The sequence below is a fragment of the Tamandua tetradactyla genome, chromosome 5, assembly GCF_023851605.1.
Source record: "Tamandua tetradactyla isolate mTamTet1 chromosome 5, mTamTet1.pri, whole genome shotgun sequence".
Taxonomy (NCBI): domain Eukaryota; kingdom Metazoa; phylum Chordata; class Mammalia; order Pilosa; family Myrmecophagidae; genus Tamandua; species Tamandua tetradactyla.
This window is the reverse complement of record NC_135331.1, coordinates 12480132-12504755: the sequence shown is the minus strand read 5'-3', so window position 1 is coordinate 12504755 and position 24624 is coordinate 12480132. Positions and strand designations below refer to the sequence as shown.

At 37.9% G+C, this 24624-nt stretch overlaps 1 protein-coding gene across 1 annotated transcript in view; it reads right to left on the bottom strand.

Moving 5' to 3' along the window:
* The window catches only part of MAPKAPK5 (MAPK activated protein kinase 5), a 50699-nt gene that overhangs the window by 8613 nt on the left and 17462 nt on the right, over window positions 1–24624 (bottom strand). Inside the window, exons 2-10 of the mRNA XM_077159880.1 lie at window positions 20227–20300; window positions 19123–19198; window positions 18024–18121; window positions 16507–16615; window positions 14771–14860; window positions 13951–14046; window positions 4873–4953; window positions 2936–3123; window positions 1005–1125 (exon numbers count right to left, since the gene is read on the bottom strand). Of these exons, the coding sequence (XP_077015995.1) occupies window positions 1005–1125; window positions 2936–3123; window positions 4873–4953; window positions 13951–14046; window positions 14771–14860; window positions 16507–16615; window positions 18024–18121; window positions 19123–19198; window positions 20227–20300 (933 nt within the window). The remainder of the gene's footprint in view (window positions 1–1004; window positions 1126–2935; window positions 3124–4872; window positions 4954–13950; window positions 14047–14770; window positions 14861–16506; window positions 16616–18023; window positions 18122–19122; window positions 19199–20226; window positions 20301–24624) is intronic.

Here is a 24624-nt window from a genome sequence, read left to right as displayed (position 1 = left end):
GATGATGATTGTATAATGATATAGCTTTCATAATGTGACTGTGTGATTGTGAAAACCATGTGTCTGATGCTCCTTTTATCTACCTTTCAACAGACGAGTAGAACATATGGAATAAAAATAAATAATAGGGGGAAAAAAAATGTCGAGCCTATCCATTTCGTCCTGACCTCTCTTTCCCTAGAGCAGCCATCTAGCACTTAGATAACTGCATGTCTGTAAGTTAGTAAGTCTGCAAGTCTGGTTGACCATCCCTAAATGATACCTTCTCTTCTCAGAAACCTACCATGGCCTCTCACTTACATCCTAGTAAGCCTTACATCCTCTGCCTCACTTTCAAAGCCTTCTGATCCTGGCCCTTTCACTTCCATCTCACTAACCTCTCGTTAGTGAAGCCAGACTGTTTTTCTCCCTGATCCACTTGAGTCTGTGATATTTTGCTCATGTTTTCTGTCACACTTGGGCACTTACACTGTCTACTCAAATTCTTCAAGGTCAGTTCATGCGTAACCAAATATGTGAAAGATTGCAGAAGTTGCCACATGGCAGTAATAAATCTGAGATTTTTGCCATCTCTTTAGTAAATCTTCCCTGATTATACCCTCCTTCAATGATGTTCTCTTTTTCTGAATTGTATAGCAGTCATAGACAATTTAGTATACAAAAATCTGACATCTGCATTGTTCCCTTTTTTTCGAGTTTCTTAATCTTGCCTTCCCAAACAGTCTTGTTTAAACTTCTGGAAGGAAAGGCTGGTATCTTATACTGTTCTATGCCCCCAACCCCATTGGACAAACATGGAGGATACTCCTTTGAGTGTTAACTTAGTGTATTTTTTCTGGGACTTGTTCTCGAATTTTAGGGAAAGAAGCTCATTATTTCTGATTCTGATCCTCAGGAAACCAGAGATGTTTCTCTGGGAAACACTATGTGCTCTGCATTGCTTTGCTTTTAACCCTCACCGAGCTGAGCCCCATTATTCCAACAAAATGAGCATCATTCAAAACCTTATCCATCATCAGCTGAGCAGAGGGCAGCACATTATCCAGGGCCTCAGTTGAGTTGAGCCACGGATGATCCAACACTCCCTCGATGGTGAGTCTTTCCTCTGGTTTGACCTTCAGGAGCCTATGGAGAAAAGGCCAATAAGCTGATGCGCAAAACTGCTACCAGGAGGCCAGAGCTGGATATGGCTCTCATTAGTGCCGCTTCTCTTGACTTTCTAACAACTCCTCTGACTAGGCATTCTATCTGCAGGGCAGGGATGGAATTCCAGTCTCTAATTACTTGTAATGCAGGTTCCTGAGGCAGTCCTTTCTGTACTTGTCAAGAAAAAAGGCTCAACCCAGTGATACCCTGACTGAGTTCTAGCCTTCGGTAAAGTAATCCCACATTTGGCTTATACCTTTCAGAGAACTTGAATCGCCGTAGTGATGTTTGTAGGACAGCGGGGTCTAACATCCAAAAGGAACTCAAGAGTTCTTTTTTGGTGACAGTGGCTTCAAAAGTAATTTGAGGTGCCATGATGTTCTGAAGAAGCAAGTCTGTTACTTACAATAAAACTCTTAAATGTCACTATATGATAGGATATGAACTCTTTATTCCAAAGATATTCAGAAGCTAAAATCTAGTCTCTGAGAAGAAAACAGCATCACCTTCTAAGTCTTAATGTGCTGCTGTGGTCAATCTCCTTGTCAATCATACTCCTTTATGTCTGATCATGTGGATGTGATCCCAGCTCACTGCAGCACGCCCCCTGTACTTTCTACAGCACCTCACATTCCAAATGTAGGAGTTAGGGTAACGTGTAATAATTCCTTTGGGTTCTCTGCAACCTTCTGGATCATTCTGATCAAATTGCTTCAGTTGTTAATGAAAGGATTATTTAGAAAAGCATCCCCAAATTGAAAAAAGATAATGAATGTTGTTCCTGGGACAAGAAAAATATTTTCTAGAAAACTAGCAAAGAACCACTTAGATGATGTTGGGTTTTGGTTAGGCAGCTGAGGATACACCATGAATAACATGGGAAGGCAGGTGGTGATTTAAACATTGTCCCCATTCTTGAAAAGTATTTACTTGTATATTTTAGAAAACAGTCACTCTTTATAGATATAAGCTCACTTTTAAAAGGGACTAATATCCAAAGAGAAATGGCTGTATTGTCAGGAGACAGTTTCGGTACTGTCTTTCTAATGCTCATCTTCCTCATGAATACAGATGAAGAAACTGTGACCACAAAGGAAAAAGAGTTAGGTCAAGACCAAGTGATAATATCAGAATGGTCCCTAAATCTGTACACAGGCCAGCCTTCTTCACAGTCAGGCAGAAAAAAGCAAATAAACTTCACATTTAGGTCTGACATTTTTCTTGGTCCTCTAGTTACCAGAGGATTTTGAATGCGAACTCTCCCATCATCACTAACCCTAATTCTTGAAACATCTTCCCATCTTAATATGTGTCAGGGCAACTGGCATTCCAGGCCCACAAAATAACACACTCCCAAAGCAGCCAAGGATTAAAAGCCAAAATGGTCATCATCATCTGAACACCCACATTGAGTTCCAGGCATCATGTCAGTCCCAAATCACTGGCTTACATGCAAGAAACAGGCACACATGCCAGGATGTTTACCACTTAGGGATCTGAATCAGTACCCACTGAGACACTGGCTAGGGAGGGACCAGGTTTCGCAATACTGAGGACAAAGTCCAGGGATGCAACAGGAGGTAGAAAAGCTCCATTTTCACCAAGAAAGGCCACTGAGAACTCTCACCTCAGGCTCCTCAGGCTTTCTGTGATGCCAAAACAGGGAGCAGCTTACGAGGGAAACAAACTCCAAGAGGAAGACAAATGGCTTTTCTCTCCTAACCCTCCCTTGTGTCTTTCCCACTTAAAGGCCTCCTTGCCCTCACTACCCAGCAGCCTGTGGACTCACTTTCTCACAACATCTTTAGCCATCTCTGAGATCTGGCTCCATTCTTCCTCTGGGAACTCAAAACTGCCTGTCATGATCTTTCTTCGCATGTCCTTTGGGATTGTCCGGCTATGGTGTTTGGAATAAAAAGGAGGATATCCACACAGCATCACGTAGATAATCACCCCTAGGGACCACAAGTCACAGCTCTGAAAGTAAGAAGAAAATGGTCATTCAGGGTAAAAAGAGAACCCCAAGATAAGGCCCCCATGACAGGCCGAGCTAAAACAGGCCCTAGCATATACAGGGTATTATCTCCAAGGGTGTTATCTCCAAGTATCATTTAAGAGAGACCGGGAAGTTTCTTAAGAAAACTCGCCTCTCTCTCCATATTTTCTATATGCTACCAATTCTACATATAAACATACCAGCATACAAGGCTAGGCTGGGTAAAATAAGTAGCCACTTTTTGTTCTCCCTACTTAGGACCAAACTTCATCTGATCTTTAGGTACAGTTGTAAAATATTTTGCCCCCAGCCAGAGAAGGAATAGATATAAGCCATGTGCTTGTGTGAAACATGTATTCTGTCAATCTGTGCATGGCTGAGGGTGTTGGAACAAAGTAGCTAAGACACAGTTAGGTTGATACCATAACATAACAAGCTATTTCTTAAAGGCCATTTCTGAAGAAAACCCAGAAAAGCCTGGCACACCTTACAGAGAGGCAGTGGAAGGAAGAACAGGAGGTTGAAGGTACTCACTGTGCCCATGTACATGGCCTCAAAGCACTCTGGAGAAAGACAGTCTGAGAGAAAGAAAACTGCCTCCAACTACCAAGTCTATAGGTAGTAAGATGACCCCATAGCCCACTGTCACTGCATGATTACTGATAGAGAAAGGACTCCTGGATTTATTATATGTAGCTCCACTTGCCTTGGAAACTAGGTCCTCAGAGCTTCAATTCAAGTCTCTCTTGAATTGCAGGACAGAAGCTAAGTTTGCCTGAGATGGATGAACCAGCAAGCCTGCCACTGTGACCACATACACACCATCACACCAACATCTGTGTGCTACTCTGAGAGAAGGGGGAAATGGACTGTTGAGGTACTCTCTCCAAGGTTTCAGCATTATACTAGTGGATATTTGTGGATCACATGGCCCATGCTATAGAACATAATTATAAAATTATATAGGTAAGAAAGGATCTTAAAAATTACCTAGTTGAAATCCCTCACTTTATAGATGAGGAAACTGATACCTTGACAAGTTGTGTCATCTCCAAGATCATCTATCAAGAATGAAACTAAGCTGCTTAAACAAAGCCACACAGCTGAATAGTAGGGGAGCCTTTCAGAAAGAGTCTCCTAGTCTACTGCCTTCTACCACTCTAAACTGTCTCCTTATCAACTATATCCATTCTCAAGTCCCCAAGCATTGTCATTTTTTTTTCCCGATCTACTCGGCAACTCCCCAATCTGTTTCAAGAGGCCCTCAACCTCTTGTTTTAGAACAGCGATGCTTGATGGGTAGGCTACAGCTTAATAAGGACATAGACTGAGGTAACATTTATGAGGACTTGCTATGTGTATTAGACACTGTTCTAATTTTGGTATTATATGGGATAAAAATGGACATAGAATATAAAGCTTCTGTATCCCAGAAATGGCCACCACCTCAAAAAAACAAAACAACCAAGTTTTTAATATGATCACTGGACTGTAAGCCAAATAAATAACTCTAACCTACAGGTGACCATGGCCTTTGGTTCCTGCTATAAAAACTAACTTCATAAGAACCCTATTTCATATTTCATCAGACCAAAATTGAATTCCAAACTTTTCTATAAGCTACTTCCAGACTTTGGGCAAGAATGTTAAGGAAGAGAACTGACCACAAATATCTCACAGGAGGAAATGTCCTCCACCCAAGGGATGCAGATGAGGATTTCTTCCCCTACCTTGTTATAAGTGTAGGGTGTTGGTGAGGTAGGTATGATGCCAGACTTCTCCTTTTGATGCCTTCTCTGTGCTTCCAGTACCTGTCAGAGCCGGGCCAGAGGGAGGCTTTACTGAAAATCATGCCACCAACGACCTACAACTTTAGAAAGACTGCTGGAAAGGTTGAAGTGGGTAATCAACTGGCAATCAACAATCAAAATAAAAACTCCACATAAACAAAATTTCAAAAATTATTTTTCCTTATCATGACCAAGGATTTAACAATCAGTTTTGCCTAGGGCAGGATTATAGAAATGCAATGTTTCTTAGAAACACATTAATACATGAAAAGATGTTCACTAATTTAAAACACAGGAATAAAAACCACCCATTCACCTAATTTAAAATTAAAACAACTGATAATACCAAATGTATTCAGAACCCTCATACATTTCTGGTGGGAATGCAAAATAGTACAGCCACTCTGGAAAACAATCTGCCCAGTTTCTTATAAAGTTAACTTAGTCTTACCATATGACTCAGCAATCCCACTGCCAAGAAAAATGAAATCAATTTCCCATGCAAATATATGTACATGAGTGTTCATGTACATTTTACTCATAATAGTCCCAAACTGGAAGAACCCAAAAGTCAATTAAAGGGTGAATGGATAAGGTAAACTGCGGTATATTCATATAATGAAAGACAGCTCAGCAAAAAAAAGAATGATATATAAAACAGCATGGATGAATTTCAAATGCCATATACCATGCAAAAGAAGAAAGACTCAGAGGCTTCAAGGTATATGACTCCATATACATTCTGAAAAAGGTACAACCACAGGAAAACCTATTAGTGATTGCCAAAGACTGGTGGGGGGACGGGGTTTGACTACAAAGGGATAGCACCAGGGAATTTCTTGAGGTGAATTGTGATATATTTATATGAGGGAATATGGAGTGGCTACAGACTACAAAAAGGAAGGATGTCGAGGCACACAATGAACTGAATAAGGGGACAATATGTTGTGCAAAATAAGCCAGAAACAAAAGAAAAGAAATGCTGAAGTCTTTTTCAGAAAATACCTATAAGAAAATGGGAGCCTAGATTGTAAGCCCTTATGCTAGCCACACTTAGTCTGAAGTTGTAAATGTATTTCTAGATTCTGAGACACTAAGCTATATGTGTATAGCTGGTATTGCCCTGGAATTTTGAATAACTCTGTGATACCTAAGACCCAGAAATGGAATGCTACAGCCCTGAAAGTTCACATAGCTATATATAATAACAGTTAAAGTAACCGAAAAAGAGATTAGGCCTCAATTAGTTAAAAACAAATCCATCCCATGGACAAGCTGGGACCTGGCATCATGGGAATGAGAAAGCCTTCTTGACCAAAAAGGGGAAGAGAGAAATGAGACAAAATAAAGTCTCCATGACTGAGAGATTTCCGAAAGAGTTGAGAGGTTATTCTTATGCATTATATAGACATGCCTTTTTAGTTTATGGACTGGCTACAGGGAAGTACCTGAAACTGTTAAATTGTTCCAGTAGCCTTGATTCTTGAAGAAGACTGTATAACTATATAGCTTTTACAATGTAACTGTGTGATTATGAAAACCCAGTGTCTGATGCTCCTTTTATCTAGGCATGGACAGATGAGTAAAAAATATGATTTCTACAAAAAGCCTGCTGGCATTTTTTTTTTCCATTCTACATATATAATAGTTGCATATTCATCACCATGATCATTTCCCAGAACATTTGCATCAATTCAGAAAAAAAATAAAAAGACAACAGAAAAAATTCATACATGCCATACCCCCCACCCTTCCCCCACACCAACCACCAGCACTCCCATCCACTAAATCCATCTTAAAATTTGTTCCCCTATTATTTATTTTTATGCCGCCTGTTTTACTCGTCTGTTGATAAAGCAGACAAAAGGAGCATCAGACACAAGGCCTCCACAATCACACAGTCACATTGTGAAATCTACACCACCACACAATCATCTCCAAGAAACATCGCCACTGGAACACAGCTCCACATTTTCAGGCAGTTCCCTCCAGCCTCTCCACTACATCCTGACCAACAAGGTGAGATCTATTTAATGCATAAGAATAACCTCCAGGATAACCTCCCAACTCTGCCCGGGATCTCTCAACCACTGACACCCCACCTTGTCTCATTTCACTCCCCATCCCACCCCCAGTCAAGAAGGTTCTCTCACTCTCAATCCCCCGATGCTGTCCCAGATCATCCCAGGACCTCTGTCCCACGCCGCCAGGAAGGTCCATACCCCTGGGAGCTATGTCCCACACAGACAGGGGGAGGGCCTGCTAGGATTTTGACTGGCATTGTGTTAAATATATTGTTCAGTTTGGGAGCACTGACATCTTAACAATATTGAGTCTTCAGACCCATTCACAAGCTGTTTCGCTCCTATTTTTTTGTGTCTTTGATTTTTCTCAGCAAAATTTTATAGTTTTAGTGTATAGGTCTAGGACTGTCACAGCTTTTCTTAGAATTATCCTTATGAATTGAATATTTTTATGCTGTTGTAAGTGGTATTTTTTTAAATTTCCGTATCTTTTCACTAGTATATAGAGCATTGGCAATATATAGCAATCTTGCTGCACTCATTTCTATGAGCTTTTTTGTAGGTTCTCTCAAATAGTCTATATAGATGATCAAATCATTTCCTGAAAAAAAAAAAAAACAAAACAGTTTTTGGTCTTCATTCCAATCTGGATGTCTTTTATTTTATTTTTTTTCTTGCCTGATTGCACTGGATATACACACTCTATAACAATGTTGAACAGGAGTGGAGAAAATAGACATTGTGTCTTGCTTACTAATCTTATGGGGAAAACATTTATCTTTCAACATTAAGTATGATGTGTTTTGTACTACTGCTTATCAAGCTGAGAAAGTTCTCTCTATTCTTAATTTGCTGATAATTTTTATCTGGAATGGATGTTGGATGCTGTCAGACATTTTTCCTATGTGCATTGAAATGATCATGAGGTTTTTCTTTTTTGGTTTGTTAATAGTTGCCCTGCTTGATTTTCATATGTTACACCCAGTCCTGCATTTTTAGGATAAACCCGATTTGGTCTTGACATAATTATCCTTTTACTGTATCATCAGGTTCAATTTGCTAAATTCTTTAATTTTTTTATCTATGTTCATGAGAGACTTGGTCTGTACTTGTCCTTTTATTATAATGTCTTTTTTCTGGTTTTGGTATCAGAATCATGTAGTCCCATAGATTAAGTTAAGAAGTATCCCTCCCTCCTTAATTTTTTAGAAGAATTTGTATAGAATTTGTGTTATTTCTTCCTTCAGTGTTGTGTACAGTTCATAAGTGAAGCCACCTGAGTCTGGAGTTATTGTTGTAGGAAAGTATTTAGCTACAGTTTGAGTTTGCTTTAATAGATGTAGGACTTTTCAGGTTACCTGTGTCTTCTTGGATGAGCTTCTGTAACTTTTGTCAAGCAATTTTTATAATTTTTTTTATTGTAAAATACATATACAAAGCAAAGAAAGAAAAAACAATAATTTTCAAAGCACACTTCAACTAGTAGGTATAGAATAGATCCCAGAGTTTGTCATGTGCTACCTTTGTACCATCTCAAGATTTTTCCTTCTAGCTGCTACAAAATACTGGAGGCTAGAAGGAATATTAATGTAGTGATTCAGAAGTCATACTCGTTTGTTAAATCCTATTTTCTCTGTTATACCTCCTCTTTTTCCCTCTGATCCCTCTCCCAATCTATAGGAATCTTTAGGCAATGTCTGTTCTAACTTTTCATGTTGAGAAGGGGTGTCAGATGACTGGCTATGAGGGAGATACAAAAGACCTACGCAAAAATGCCTTTGAGTGTTTTGCCAAATACTAAGATGCACATAGCAGAGCAAGACTTCATGAACCTGGGGAAGCAACCAAGTAATAGAAAAATTCCTTGGGAGTATAAGCTGAAAAATTCCCAGATATTATTGGGGTCTAAGATATAACTGATGTCCAACTAGCCAGAATAAAGAGACCTCACTGAATACCTGGAGCAACAGTAGAGAACCCAGAAGGGTTTCACCTTACTAGTAAATCTAAAGTGGCCCAAGAGTATATAAAGCCTAATCTAGACTTGCCCTGACAGAGCTTAAAAAGAAGCCTCAATGCTACCCCACCCCCCATGTGGGACCTGACTCCTAGGGGAATAAATCTCCCTGGCAATATGGGACAGAAATCCTGGGATAAGCCAGGACCTGGCACCATGGGATTGAGAAAGCCTTCTTGACCAAAAGGAAGAAAAGAAAAATGAGACAAAATAAAGTTTCAGTTGCTGAGAGATTTCAAACAGAATCAAGAGGATATCCTGGAGGTTATTATTATGCATTATAGAGATATCTCTTTTTAGTTTATGGTATATTGGAGAAGCTGGAGGGAAGTACCTGAAACTGTTGAGCTATGTTTCAGTAGCCTTGATTCTTGAAGATGATTGTAAAACAATATGGCTTTTACAATGTGACTGTGAGATTGTGAAAATCTTGTATCTGATGATCCTTTTATCTAAGGTATGGGCAGATGAGTGAAAAATATGGATGGAGAATGAACAAACGGGGGGACAAAGGTAAAAGTAAATTGGGTAGATGGAAACAGTAGTGGTCAATGAGAGGGTAGGATAAGGGATATGGGATGTATGGATTTTATTTATTTCTTTTTCTTTTTTTGGTGGAGTGATGCAAATGTTCTAAAAAATGATCATGTTGATGAATGTACACAACCATGTGATCATACTGTAAGCCACTGATTGTGTACCATGTATGGACTGTATGTGTGTGAAGATCTGTCAATAACAATGTTTAAAAAAAAAGGTCTCAAAATAATCAAACTGATCCAAATAATTTAACCAGCTGCCAAAAGAATCTTTAATACTTGTGCTGGTTTGAAAGGATGTATGTCCCCTAGAAAAGCCATGTTTTAATCAAAATCCCATTTCATAAAGGTAGAATAATCCCTATTCAATACTGTATGTTTGAAACTGTAATCAGATCATCTCCCTGGATGAGCTGATGACATGTCTCCACCCATTTGGGTGGGTCTTGAGAAGTTGCTGGAGTCCTATAAAAGAGGAAACATTTTGGACAATGAAGGAGATTCAGAGAGAGCAGAGAATGCTGCAGCATCATGAAGCAGAGAGTCTATTAGCCAGCATTTTGGACATGAAGGAAGACACCTCCCGGGGAGCTCCATGAATCAGGAAGCCAGGAGAGAAAGCAAGCAGGTGACGCTGTGCTCACCATGTGCCCTTCCATCTCAGGGAGAAAAACTGTGACTGTGTTCACCATGTGCCTTCTTGGATGAGAGAGGGAGACCCTGAACTTCATCGGCCTTCTTGAACCAAGGTATCTTTCCCTGGATACCTTTGATTGGACATTTCTATAGACTTGCTTTAATTGGGAAATTATCTTGGCCTTAGAACTGTAAACTAGCAACTTATTAAATTCCCCTTTTTAAAAGCCATTCCATTTCTAGTATATTGTATTCAGGTAGCTAGCAGACTACAATAGTACTCTTAAATGATGACAACAAAATCCAGATATTCATCAACACATTCACAAGATCCAGCATTCAATCAAAAACTAGACAGAAAAGAAGCAGGAAAATGTGACACATAACCAGAAGAAAAATCAGTAAATAAAAAACAGACTCAGAAATGGCAGATATGATGCAAGTAAGTAAGTTATTAAAGATGTTCATGTAGTTACAAGAAAAGGTAAACAGAATGAAAAGAAAAACAAAAGATATAAATCTGAAATAAAAACACTGACTGGTGGGCTTAACAGCAGAACAGATAATGCAGAAAAAAAAAAGCAGATTAGTGAAAGTGAAGTCCTAGCAATAGAATGGAGTCCACGTGAAACAAGAGAGAGAAAAAAGAATGGTGGAGGGGGAAGGAAGATCAGAACCTCAGTGCCCTGTAGGGTCTAACATATGTGTAACTGCAGTCATGGAAGAAACAGGAAGAGAAAAGCAAAAAAGTATTTGAAGAAATTATATCTGAAAATTTTCCTGATTTAATAAACACCATAAACCTACAGAGCCAAGGAGCTAAACAAATAAAAACCCACATCATAATAAAATTTATGGGATTTCTGTTTCTGTCTAAGATAAGCATCATACCACCCTAATAGCAAAGAAAAGTTAGATAAAATACAAAACGATTAAAAATAAAAAATAAAAAATAAAAATACAAAACGATTACTTCTTTTAACATATTTGAGATTGGAGGTCTCACGGCAGCCAAGTATTGTGAAATTTAAAGGAAGAAAGGCCCTTCCAAGGAGAGACAGGACATAAGAACCGGCTCACCTATGACAGAGTCCAGAAGGCATGTCATACCAGAGGATAAAAAAGAATTCAGCTAAATTTTTAACAAATTGCTAAAGGCAAAGTGCAGGCTTGCCTGAGAGTACAGTTCCCCAGAAGTCATAGAAACAAGAGGAGTTTGTATCCCATTCACAAGCTCTTCTTTACAGACCTCCACTAGATGCTCACGGGAAAGATAAGGGTCATGGTGTAAGACCAGAGAGCAGCTCCCTCAGTGATAGAGGTCCGGAGGAGAGCAACCACTACTAAACCACTAAAGCCTGAAGCTCTGCCTACACCTTCTGCTCAACAGATTGAAAGCCCTAATCCACTAGCAGAGGGGCAGCAAACTCTATCTCCTCTACCCAACAGGACTTAAGTGAAGACCTGCTGCTGCTGAAAAAAGGGTACAAGAAAAATAACTGCCACCTCTGGGGAGGCAGGAGCATCAGAAACAGAGAGACTGGAAAATGCCACACTGCATGCTTAGAAGACAGAGGAAGGGCTCATAAGCCAAAGAACACTATATCTAAAAGTTGGAAAAGGCAAGTGAACAGATTCTTCTCTAAAACCTCCAGAATGAACACAGCCCTGTCAACACCTTGATTTTTAGCTCAGTGACAATCTTTTCAGACTTCTGACCTCCAGAACTATGAGATGATAAATGTGTGTTATTTGAAGCCACTAAGTTTGTGGCAATTTGTTACAGCAGCCATAAGAAATTAATACAACATATATATGAGAAAGAACTTATATTTAGAATATATAAAGAATTTTTTACCTCAATTATAAGACAAACCAACAACTATAATTTAAAAAGGGACAAAATAAGCACATGAAAAAATGGTCAACATCAGTAGCCATCAGGAAAATGCTATAATTAAATCTATCATAAGATAATACTATATATCTAATAAAATGAATAAAATATTACTGACAAACATGAGGTATTGGTAAGAAATGTAAAGCAAGTGGAACTCTTATGCATTGATGGCAGAAATGTAAAATGTTAAAATCATTTTGGAAAAAGATACTTACCTAAGGGGGAAAACAGGTTCCCCAAAACTTGTAAATAAATGTTCATAGCTGACTTATCCATAATAACCAAAAACAGGAAAAACCCAAAATGTCCATCAGTCGGTGAATGAATGGATAAACAAAAGTGCTACAGCCATATATAGAATACTACTTAGCAATAAAAAGGAACCAACTATTAATATATGTTAGCACCATGGATGAATCTTAAAAACATGCTGAGCTACCAACCTCAAACCACATAAAAAAATTAAATCAATCAACAACCTAAATTCAAGAACTAAAACCATAAAACTTTCAGAAGAAAATGGGAGAATCTTCAAGACCTTGTATTTGGCAATGGATTCTTAGACATGATACCAAATGCATAAGCAACTAAAGAAAAAATAAATTGGACTTGATCAAAATTTAAAACTTTTGTGCATAAAAGGACATAAGAAAGAGAAAAGAAAACCTTCAGAATGGGACAAAGGAGCGGCAAATGATATCTCATAAAAGTTTAATATCCCATAATAGATAAAGAATTCCTACAACAACAAAAAAGCAAACAACCCAATTTAAAAACAGGACTTGACAGACTTTTCTCCAAACAAGAGATGCAAATGACTGATAAGCACACATCATTAGTCATTAGGGAAATGCAAATTAAAACCTCAGAAAGATACCACTTCAGCCACACTATTATTTAAAAAACAGAAAATAACAAGTATTAGTGAGGATATGGAAAGTTTGGAACTCTTATACATTGCTAGTGCAGCTGCTATTGAAAAGTTTGGTAATTTCTCAGAAAAAGTTAAATATAAAATTACTATGTGACCCAGCAATTTCACTTCTAAGTATAACTGAAAGTAGGGACTTGAACTGATATTTGTACAACCATTTTCATATATTATTCAGCTATATAAAGGAATGAAGTTCTAATACATGCTTCTCTATGGTGGAAACTTGAGTGAAATAAGCCAGACTCAAAAAGAGAGATATTGTATGATTTCACTTTATATGAAATAACTAGAATATGTGAATTCACAGAGACAGAAATTAGATTACAGGTTAAATGGGGCGGGGGGTGGGGGATAATTAGTTATAATGGGAACAGGGTTTCTGTTTGGGGAACTGAAAAAGTTATGGTAATGAATGGTGGTAACAGTAACACTACATTGTGAATATAATTAATGCTACTGAATTGTACAATCTAAAATTTCAAATTTTGTTATTATGTATGTTTACTACAATAAAAAAAAATGTAAAAAAAGAAAACTGCTGAGCAAAAGAAGTAAAACACAAAAAGTACATGATTCCATTCTTATGAAATTCTGCAACAGGCAAAACTAACCAACAGGGACAGAAAGAAGATCAGTGATTGGCCTGGGGCCAGGGGTAAAGCTAGAAGAGGAATAACTACAAAGGAGCACAAAGCAGCTTTTCAAGTGGTGGAAATGTTCCACCTTGACTGGGTGTGTCACTTATCAAAACCCATCGAACTATACATTTAAAGTAGGAATATTTTACTGTATGAAATAATACCTGAAAGTTGATTTTAAAAGAATAAAATGCCTGCATACAATGAAACTGCCTGTAAGTTTCTGAAGTGTAGTTCCCCCACCTCCCATTTTAATACACGCCTACTTTTACTATAGAATCTATAAACAGCTTGGTGATACATGCTAGGGCAGAAAGAACACATTCTTACCTGTGGTGCTACATAATAAGGGGTGAACTGAGGTGTCATCAAATCACCTTGGTCAATTTTGGCAAATCCAAAGTCACACAACTTCACAGGTGCATCCTGAAATAAACAAACAGCAGTCATTGCTCTGGAGTTATTAGCAAATATGAAGGGAAAGTCCAGGAGCAAGACATGGTACTACAAGTTTCTGGCTGAGACCTGAGCCTATGAGTAACATGTCCCCAGGTCTGGGGACAATGATTCAGATACATAATAATACATTAGTGAGGAATTTCTACCCACTCACACAGCTAACCCTGTTTTATAATTTGTAAAGACAGCCCTAAAATCAAGGTCTTGGCCTACTGGCCCCTCACAAGTACTGGCCCATCACCCCTCACAGTCCAAAGTACTGCTTTGCTCTTAACATTAACCATAAGCATCACAATAGCCAGAGTAACTTATCTGGTAGGACGTGGAATCCAGGGCAGGGAGTGGACCTGAAGGGGAACATACTTTATCATGTAATAGCAAATGCAACTGTTAAGTTTCAAGGTCATATATAACAGCCTGTAGATGTCTGCCCCTTCCCAAACCCTTCGAATAATATCTAAAATCATAAGCCTCATAAATACATCCCAGTACCATCCAAAAGGATCAATGTCAAGAGTATGGTACAATTCCTCTACCTATTTCTTAACCTATGGGATAAATTTAAGTTGCTTGCAGTACTTTAGCCTAAGGCCTCTTCACCATGGATTTGGAATACTTCAAACGTATAGCAAACACTCTTGAACTATTTGAGAGTGGCAGCACTAAAATGCAGAAAAGCAAGTCTTCTCACCAAAGAGTTATCCTTGAAGAGCAGATTTTCAGGCTTGAGGTCTCTGTGTGCAATGTTTAACAAGTGACAGTGCTGTAGAGCCAAAGCTATCTGGAAAAGGACACAATGGAGCAACCATCTCTTAGAAAAGATAAATCTTGAATACCTTTGGTTCAGAGGACTCAGGATATTAAAAAACAATCCTTAACAGTCAATTAAGACTGTACTTGGTTTTGGTTTTTAAGGAGACATTAAATAAGACTTGGTATATCAAAAATAGAAACAAATTAAGCCAAGTATAATTGCAACCTGTATTAGTGTTAAAAAAAAATACAACAGCAAAGCAGAATCTTTTATCAGGATAAACTTCTGGTTAAACCTGTACAAAATGGAAAAAATGAAATGTTTCCATTTCACTCTTCTGAAATCTGACAGCCATAGCAGAAGAAACACTAAGCTGGGCCAATCTTCCAGCAGGAGCGGACTTCCTCTGAGAGCAGGGCAACAGGCAATCTCACCTGATTCACAAGACAGATAGCTGTACTCTCCAGGGAGCACAGCTTCGAGCTCTACCTTCAAGAAAAACTGAAATCAGATAATTGGATTTTTCCAAATGAGGTTCCAATTTGCTCAGCCCATTTGTTGAAAATGCTGCCTGTATGTGTGGATTTGAAGGATTTTTGTTTTGCAGAAGATTATCAGAGTTCATCCTTTATCTTCATATTGAAAAAATGAAAGGTGTAACTTTGAAAATCAAATAGAAAGAACAGATTCTACCTGTTCTTCAACTCTCAGAATCACAATTTTTGGCATTCCAAATATCAATTCCTCCCAGAAAGAAGATAGCCAAAAATGCTTACGTCTCATGGGAAATTTGAAAGAACTTTTTATGAAGAACTAATAGGTTTAAAACCATGGATATTAGTTCACAGGACAATTATAAAAATGTGCTATCATTGTTTGTAACGTGGTTCCATGCCAATGCAAGATGCTGGTGGTGGGGTGGCATATGGGAATCCTGTACTTTATGCATGATTGTCCTGTAAACCTACAACTTCTCCAATAAAGAAGAAAAAGAAGAAGGAGAAATAAGAATCAATAGGGCTCTGATTTTCTTTGCCTTGCTTGCCTGGCCTGAAGATAAGCCTTGAGGATTTAGCTTTTTACCTCCTCAAAAGGTAATTTCCAATTAGAATCCTGGTACTGGTTGGTGACAGAAATTATTTACATAGCAATAAAATATGATGTCAAAATAAGGAGAAAATAACTGGGAAAAAAACATAACTATAAAGATCTTAGAATACTACTAAAATCTGAAGGAATGAGAGAAAGATGACCCATATAAAACAAGTATCTTAGAATTGTCTTAGAACATATCTTTTTACATACAATCTTTTATGTGGTATCAGCAGCATTTTATCTCTAAGTCCAATAATAATTCTTGAAAGCTACATATCTAAAGATAATTATAGTCTACAAAGAAGTCAGATTACCTTCCTTCCACAATTTACTTAAATCTCATTATAGGCCTCAGGAAACAGTTGATAGTCATATCACCTGGCATGCCTCTTCCCCCGTGTCCAAAACATAAAAAGTATCACATTTCTCCTGTCAAGACATCTTTTCTGATTACATAACAAAGCAGGCAATGAGAGATCAAATAGAGTTTTCTTTAAGCTTCCTTTTATCCCCCCAATGAAATTGCACATGTTAACCAACACTGTTGGCAGTTTGATTGGTACCTGGGGTTAACTTGCCTGCTTTGTTACTTGGCTGGCTTGCTTCTCTGTAAAGTGCCGGTGCTGGCTGATTCTGTGAAATAGCTCTCCCCCTTCCATCATCTCCATTACAATTAAGAGTCGAGCCCTGTTTGAAAGCATTTGATTTTGTTAAGTTAAAAAAAAAAAGAAAGAAAGAACATCAAGCAGCTGACCTAAAGATACCTCATCTACTAAGAATTGTAACCACTTCCTAAATCCAATCTTATGAAGTCCCTATGGGGTGTCCCCCTTGACACTACCGAGTAGACACTATGTATAAGGATTATCCCTGACTTGAAATTTTCAAGGAAGCTAAATTGGAAATAGAAGAATTAGTTTTGAATACAATGATCCCTTTGAAGATTCTATACTTAAGTTATTATTATATGTAAATTAAAGAAAGGAGGGTTATTTTAAATGACATGTTTTGTGAACCATATTTTAAGGCAGCTAGACTGACAGTGTATTGAAAACAAAATAGCACTTTGTGCAGGGCATACATTTCAAGTCATTTCATTGGTCACTGGGTTGTCATGGTTATTCTCTCATTCTCTCTCTATCTCTCTCTAGAAGGCTACTTTTCCATGTGATTCACAGCATACCTAACATGATAGCTAACCAGGTTATACAACTACTAAGGACAAAAATTTCCATGTTCTCAAAAAATATACATATGAATCAATGAATTTTTAATACATTCATTGGTATATAAATGCTTCCAGCTTCCATCCAAATGCTTTCACCAACAGAGCACAGTTGTAAGAAGTAAGTGATTTCCCATTTGTATTTACAAATCCATCTTCCTACTCCAACCGGAAAATTCCTATTCCCCCTTCAAGTCCTAGCCCTCCACCTCACTGCTGCATCAGACACCTTACCTCCACAGCCTAAGAAAGCTCAGAATATTTTATGCATGCCTTGCCCACCACACTGTTCCCGTAATGTGTTTACATCTCAGTCTCCCCACCAGAAACCAGATCTTATTTCATTTTTAATTCCCTGGAAGAGACTTAGAATGCCACCCAATGGGCTTGTCAAACATTTAGCAATTACTATTATTATTGAAAGACTACTGATTTTTGCCCTGTAAAAAGAAAATCAGACTAAGCAATAAGGTGTTTTTGTCATATCGAGGTCAAAGACTTTGCCTAGTATAACATTTGGGCCACTTACACAGATTTGAAATATAATCCACTTGAATTCCACACTAAATGCTTTTTTAAAAGAGAGAGTGATCAAAATCATCAGGGGGATCAAGAGAGTAGATGGGGATATGGATGAAATAAGACTGGTCACAGTTCACAACTGTTGCAGTTAAGTGATGGGTACTTAGGGAATCATTACACAATTCTGTCTGCTTTTACATGTTTGAAAATTTCCAAAATACACAGTAAAGAGAGAGAGAGACAGACAGACAGACAGCGTGAGCATGCATGCAAAAGAGAGGAAGACTCCACTACACCTTGGCATATATATGGAAAGGTAGGAGACAATGATGCCCCAGGTATTCTTACCTGGGGCTGGACTCATGAGGAAACTGTACACTGTTAGCAAACACTTCAATAATCTGAACTATATTTGGGTGTGTGGCACACATCATGTGCAGACGTACCTTAAAGAGAACAGAAGAAATGTTTTGTACATAGGGTATGCCAATATTTTCTCTCCAAACTTCCCCCCAAAACTGACTATAAATAATTGCACAGGAAATACAAGGAGGTAAGCCTATTACAATAAAAACTTCATCACATAGAATTATGTCATAAAATTGTGTTTTCATACATGGATTACCTTTTAATGCTCTTTCTATGAAAAAAAAACCCTCACCAATAGAATTTTATTGTCCTATCTATTATCAAATGGAAAATTTGGCAAATAACTCATTTTATTTAAGAAATTATTTACATCTCTCTATGCAAAAGAACAAGTGCTCCATTGCAAAGGCTATTAACATGTCATCATCACATGCAGACAAGTTCAAATAAATGTGTATTTTAAAACACTTAGCCTCAAAGTCATCCTGCAGCATCACTTTGAAGACACCATTCACCTGACCCTCCCTTGTACTATTTTTTTTTGCATGGGCAGGTGCCGGGAACTGAACCCAGGTTTCCAGCATGGCAGGCAAGAAGTCTGACTGCTGAGCCACCGTGGCCCAACCCCTTGTAGTATTTTTATCTCCACCCTTCAAGCACCTTTTCCAATAAGCAAATGTTGAAACAAATGTAAATAATTCAGGGGCTAAGGATCACAATAATTAAAAGAGAATAAGAGGTGGGCAAGCAACCGTGGCACAGTGGCAGAGTTCTTGCCTGTCATGCCAGAGACCTGGGGTTTGATTCCTGGTGCCTGCCCATGTGTTAAAAAAATAGAAAGAGAGAGAGAAAACAAGAGGTGTCTGAAAGGAAACAAGGTAACAGGTAACAACCTTCAATACTGAGGACTCTAGCACTGCTTTATAATGATATCATGAATATGGAGAAGGGTAACCTGACCAATAAAATTCTTTATGCATTCTCTGTACTCTTTCCAGGAAGCTGTCATACTTGTAGAAAGAGTAATTCTCAGGCACTTCAAAAAGTTAGGCAAATTCAAGGCAATAAAGGACCATACCTCATTTCTAGCTTTCGGACGATCAAGAAGAATTTTCAGTGCAAACCGTTCTTGAGTAGATTTTTTCACACAGACTCTAGATGTGAAGAAAAAATTCAATCAGAAAGTATCTATGTTACTGTGAAAATCTACTTAAAAGTTTGTTCTTTAAAAACTGTACCTTTCACGTAATCTAGCTCAACCTGTCTAGTTAGCTCATTTGAATAACCCAAACACATGGTGCCGAGAATGGATATGAGTGCTTATAATTCTGTATAGCTTAATGTAATACATGGATACCTTCCAGAATATGTTGGGCAGATAACTAAAAAGTACTGGCAAAGCCCCTTGAGGGACTGGAGAAAAAATTTGGAACTATTAAGCTTTCCCACCAGGGAAACCCCTGATACTATTTCAGACATTAGGGATTCTCAAATCAATAGACCAAGCCCTCAACCTTCAGGCCTTCTCTTATAAAATTTATTCTGTAGTGGAGAAGCTAAGCCCACCTATAGTATTCCTAAGAGTTACTTTCCAAAAACCTCATTTGTTGCTCTGATGTGGCCTCTTTCTCTCTAAGCCAGCTCTGCAAAGAAAATCATTACCCTCCCCACTACATGCGACATGACATCCAGGGTGTAAGTCTCCCTGGAAATGTGGGACTTGACTCCCAGGAAGGGGTCTGGCCCAAGTACCGTGGGATGGACAATGCCTTCCTGACCAAAAGGGGGAAAAGAAATGTAACAAAATAAGGTATCAGTGGCTAAGAGAGTTCAAATAGAGTTGAGAGGCTATTCTGGAGGCTACTCTTACACAAGCTTCAGCTAGATAATGCGAATTACCACGGTTTGCCAAACCCCAACTAACACCATTCCTATTAACCGTAAAGGACACCTAGGGCTCTTAGAATCTACAAAAGTTTCATGCACTAAGATTACTTTCCAGAAACCTACAACCTCCAGATGGTTTCTAGGCCAGATAAGTCCCCAAACCCAGAAGGCCAGGCTCTCCAGAACATCAATAAGTTTCAGCCTCCTATCCCATATTGTCAATAGCCCTTTCCAACATGAAAAAGCTGGAATGGGCAGAGTGCAAATACCCCTAAAGATTGGATGGATCACTTACCTAACTGGACCACTAATTCCAGCTCCCAGCTTCTGAGTCCAATTGATATTGTATTCCTCTAAAATGGAGGTTTCCTATTAAAATTAAACAAAGCGAGGGGGAGATAGAATGATTAAGCAGAGCTGGGACAACAGAAGACCTTATCACTCTGCTTCTGAGATAATCTGAGAAGCAGAGTGTTATGTTATAATGAAAGATTTTGTCTAAATGACCAGGTAAACTTTTGTTTTTCAGCAAAAGAGAAAGCAAGGACTGAGGAAAAAAGAATTCTTCAGCTCATCTACAAGGCCCATTTGAGTAGATACTCAGAGTTTTTGGTGTATGTGGGGTGACATTCTTTCAAAATCCTTCCTAAATCTTCTTTGCAACAATGGTCAAGTGTATTTTCTGATATTCCAGAAAGACTGTATGCTGTAGAGGCCTGTATTCTTGAAGAAGTAGGTCAAATTGTTCAAATAACTGAATAAATTGAAACTTAAAAGTTCAAATAAAATAATAGTAAAAATCATAGCAAATTATCCAATTTTCATCAGCATCATTTTGAGTACAAAGATATTCTATTACAATCATTATTTAACTATAATTTTTTAAAAAAAAATAGGTTTTAGCAGTTCAAGAAAAATCCTTTACAATTTAATGAAAAAATTTTTAAAGAATTTCTGCCTAGTCACTGCATTTTACATTTCTGGTTGCCATATATATTTAGACAAGAAAGTCATACAATTTAAATTGTAATAACATAAAATTAATTTTTGTAGGTTCCACAGGTAGAATATGAAACCAAGTACAGACCTTTGATAAAAGAGGCTAAAACCCATGAGACTTTCAAATTGTTTTGCTGCAATGAAACTCTGATAGGCTACATTTAGCAATAACATCCTCATTCCTAGGGTATGGGAATAGAATATGTTCATTTAACACACTCACTAAGCCATTAGTATGTGCCAGGCACAAAGCTAAGTTCAGAGACGAAAATAGAGCTTGTGCCCAATGAGTGTGCAAGTCCATAAACGAAGCTCAGAACCGCCTTCATCCCCACCTTTTTTTCTGTCTGGTAGTAAATGCTTAACAACTGTGGACTGAATGACTAGAAAGATGGCCTAAAGCCAGATGATGCAAGGATGATGACTTGGGACAGACCAGTGAGATGACTATACGAAAACTCCCTTCTGAAAATCTGTACATCAGGGTTCAAGAACTTGTCGAGGTCTCAAGAGTAAGTTACAGATAACTATCAAGATTAGAATCTCTGGCTCTGGCCTCCCACATACCATCATCCCCAAGCCCCAGCATAAAGACAAAAAATGAGTCCTCCCAGGCTCTGTCTCCACTTACCACCTCCTAACAGAACTCAACGTTACCCATTTAGGCCCACGTGGCTTCAGTGGTGAATTCTACCAAAAAATAAAGCAGGTTTTCTTAACCTCAACACCACCAACATTTTAGGCCAGATAGTTCTTTGCTGTGGGGTTGTCCGTGCCATTGCAGGACATTCAGCAACATCACTGGCCTCTCTACTCACTAGATGCCAGAAGCACACGCTAAAAGTTGTAACACCAAAATTTCCACCAGACATTGTCAAATACTTCCGGATGCTAAATCACTCTCCACCGAGAAGCACTGATTTAAAGAAATATTACTCATCCTCAAAAAACTCTTCCCAAAACAGAGGAAGGTACACATCCCAACTCATTCCATGAGACTAGAATTATCTTCAAATCAAAGCTAAGCAAAATGATCACAAGAAATCTAAGACATGTATCCCTCATGAATGTAAACACAAAAATCTTCAACAAACTATGGCAAACTGAATCCAGCAACATATAACAATGTTTTTATAACAGACCAAGCAGGGCTTATCCAAGGAATTCAAGATGGATTTAACATCCAAAAATCAAATTAATGCTACCAAATTAATATAGGGTTATTAATATAGAATATTTATAAAAATAAAGGACAAGATCATATGATCAAATCAACAGAAAAAGAAAAAGCCCTTCAAAGAACAACAAACAGTAAAAATTCTAAGCAAATAAGAAATAGAAGCTATCTTCCTCAGCTTGATAAAGGGTACCTAAAAACTTACGCAATGGTAAGATCTTAAATGCTTTCACCCAGAAATCAGAAACAAAGATGTCTGCTTTCCGATTTTATTCAACATATACTAAAAGGTTCTATCCAGTTAAATTAAGCAAGAAAAGAAATTAAAAGCAAATATATTGTAAAGGAAAAAAATAAAACTGTCTTTATTGGTTGGAGATATGATTATTAATGTAAAAAGTCCCACGAATCTACACACACACACACACACACACACACACACACACACACACACACACACACAACTAGAATACAGTAAGAATGTAAGACATAAAATCAATATATACAGAATATTGTGAACCAATGATCGTACAGTTTGGATGATTACATAGTATGTGAATATATAAAATATATCAATAAAAAATAAATAATTAAAAATTATTTTACAGAAATCACCTGTATTTCTGTAAACAAGGCATATTAATCCAAAAATGAAATTGACAAAATAATTCCATTCTCAATAGCATCATAAAAATAAAATATTAGGAATAAATTTATCAAAAGAAGTGCATGATCTCCAAAAGCCACAAAACATTGCTAAAAGAAACTGAAGAAGCCTTAAGAAATGTAGAACAAGATAACATATTCCTGGATTAGAAGACAATACGATTGCGATGCAGCTGTCCCTGAACGGAACTACAGATTTAGTGCACTGTCTATCAAAATCCCAAATAGTTTTTCCATTGAAAATTTGTTCAGAAATATAAACGATCTCAAATAGCTAGCTCAAACTTCCAGCACAGCGCAAATCTGGACCTGAGGCTGGGGACCAGATGAATTCAACATGAAGTGCTAAATCATGGGCAACGTAACCCTGCAAGGAGAATCGGTTACCTTCCTTCCCTGCTATGTGGGACTTGATATTCAGGGGTGAAATCTCCCTGAGGATGGGGCGGGGATCCCCAGGGTGAGTCTGGCCCTGGCACCCTGGGATGAACAACGCCTTCTGGACTAAATTAAAAGGGGGAAAAAGAAGTGTAATAAAATAAGGCATCAATGGCCAAGAGGGATTAAATGCAATCAAGAGGCTATTGTGGAGGCTTCTCTTATTCAAGCTTCAGCTAGATGGTGCTAACTGCCATGGTCTGTTAAAACTCAATCAACATCACTTCTTTTGACGATTTTTTTTTTTTAATATTTTTATGGGAAATTTTCACACACATACATTCCATACACGTTGTACAATCAATGGCTTGCAATATTATCACATAGCTGTGTATTATTCACCATGATCATTTTTCAGAACATTTGCATCACTCCAGAAAAAGAAAAAAAAAAATACCATACACCTTACCCCTCCCTCTCACTGACCACTAGTATTTCCATCTACCCAATTTATTTTACCCTTTTATTTTTTATTTTACCTTTATATAATACCCCCTATTATTTTTTTATGTTTTTATCCATATTTTTTTACTTATCTGTCCATATCCTGGATAAAAGGAACATCAGACACAAGGTTTTCACAATCCCACAGTCATACTGTAAAAGTCATTTCTTTATATAATCGTCTTCAAGAATCAAGGCTATTTCTCTTTTGGCTGACAAAGCAAGCAAACTCACTGCCCTCCCCCTCTCTACGTGGGACATGACTCCCAGGGGTGTGGACCTTCCTGGCAACGTGGGAGAGAAATCCGAGAATGAGCTGGAACTCAGCCTCAAGGGATTGAGAAAATCTTCTCGACCAAAAGGGGGAAGAGCGAAATGAGACAAAATAAAGTGTCAGTGGCTGAGAGAGTCCAAAAAGAGTCGAGAGGTTATCCTGGAGGTTATTCTTACGCATTAAATAGATATCACCTTGTTAGTCAAGATGTAATGGAGAGGCTGGAGGGAACTGCCTGAAAATGTGGAGCTGTGTTCCAGTAGCCATGTTTCTTGAAGATAATTGTATGATGATATGGCTGTCGCAGTGTGACTGTGTAGTTGTGAGAGCCTTGGGTCTGATGCTCCTTTTGTCTACCTTATCGAGGGACAAGTAAAACATACGGATTAAAAATAAATAAACAATAGGGGGAACAAATGTAAAAATAAATTTAGTAGATTGAAATACTGATGATCAGTGAAGGGGAGGGATAAGGGGTATGATATGTATGATTTTTTTTCTGTCTTCTTTTTATTGCTTTTTCTGAATTGATGCAGATGTTCTAAGAAATGATCATGATGAATATACAACTATGTGATGACAGTGTGAGTTACTGATTACATAACAAGAATGGAATGATCATAGATAAGAATGTTTGTGTTTGTATGTGGTTATGTATCATAAATAAAAATAAATAAATTTTTTAAAAAGGGAGG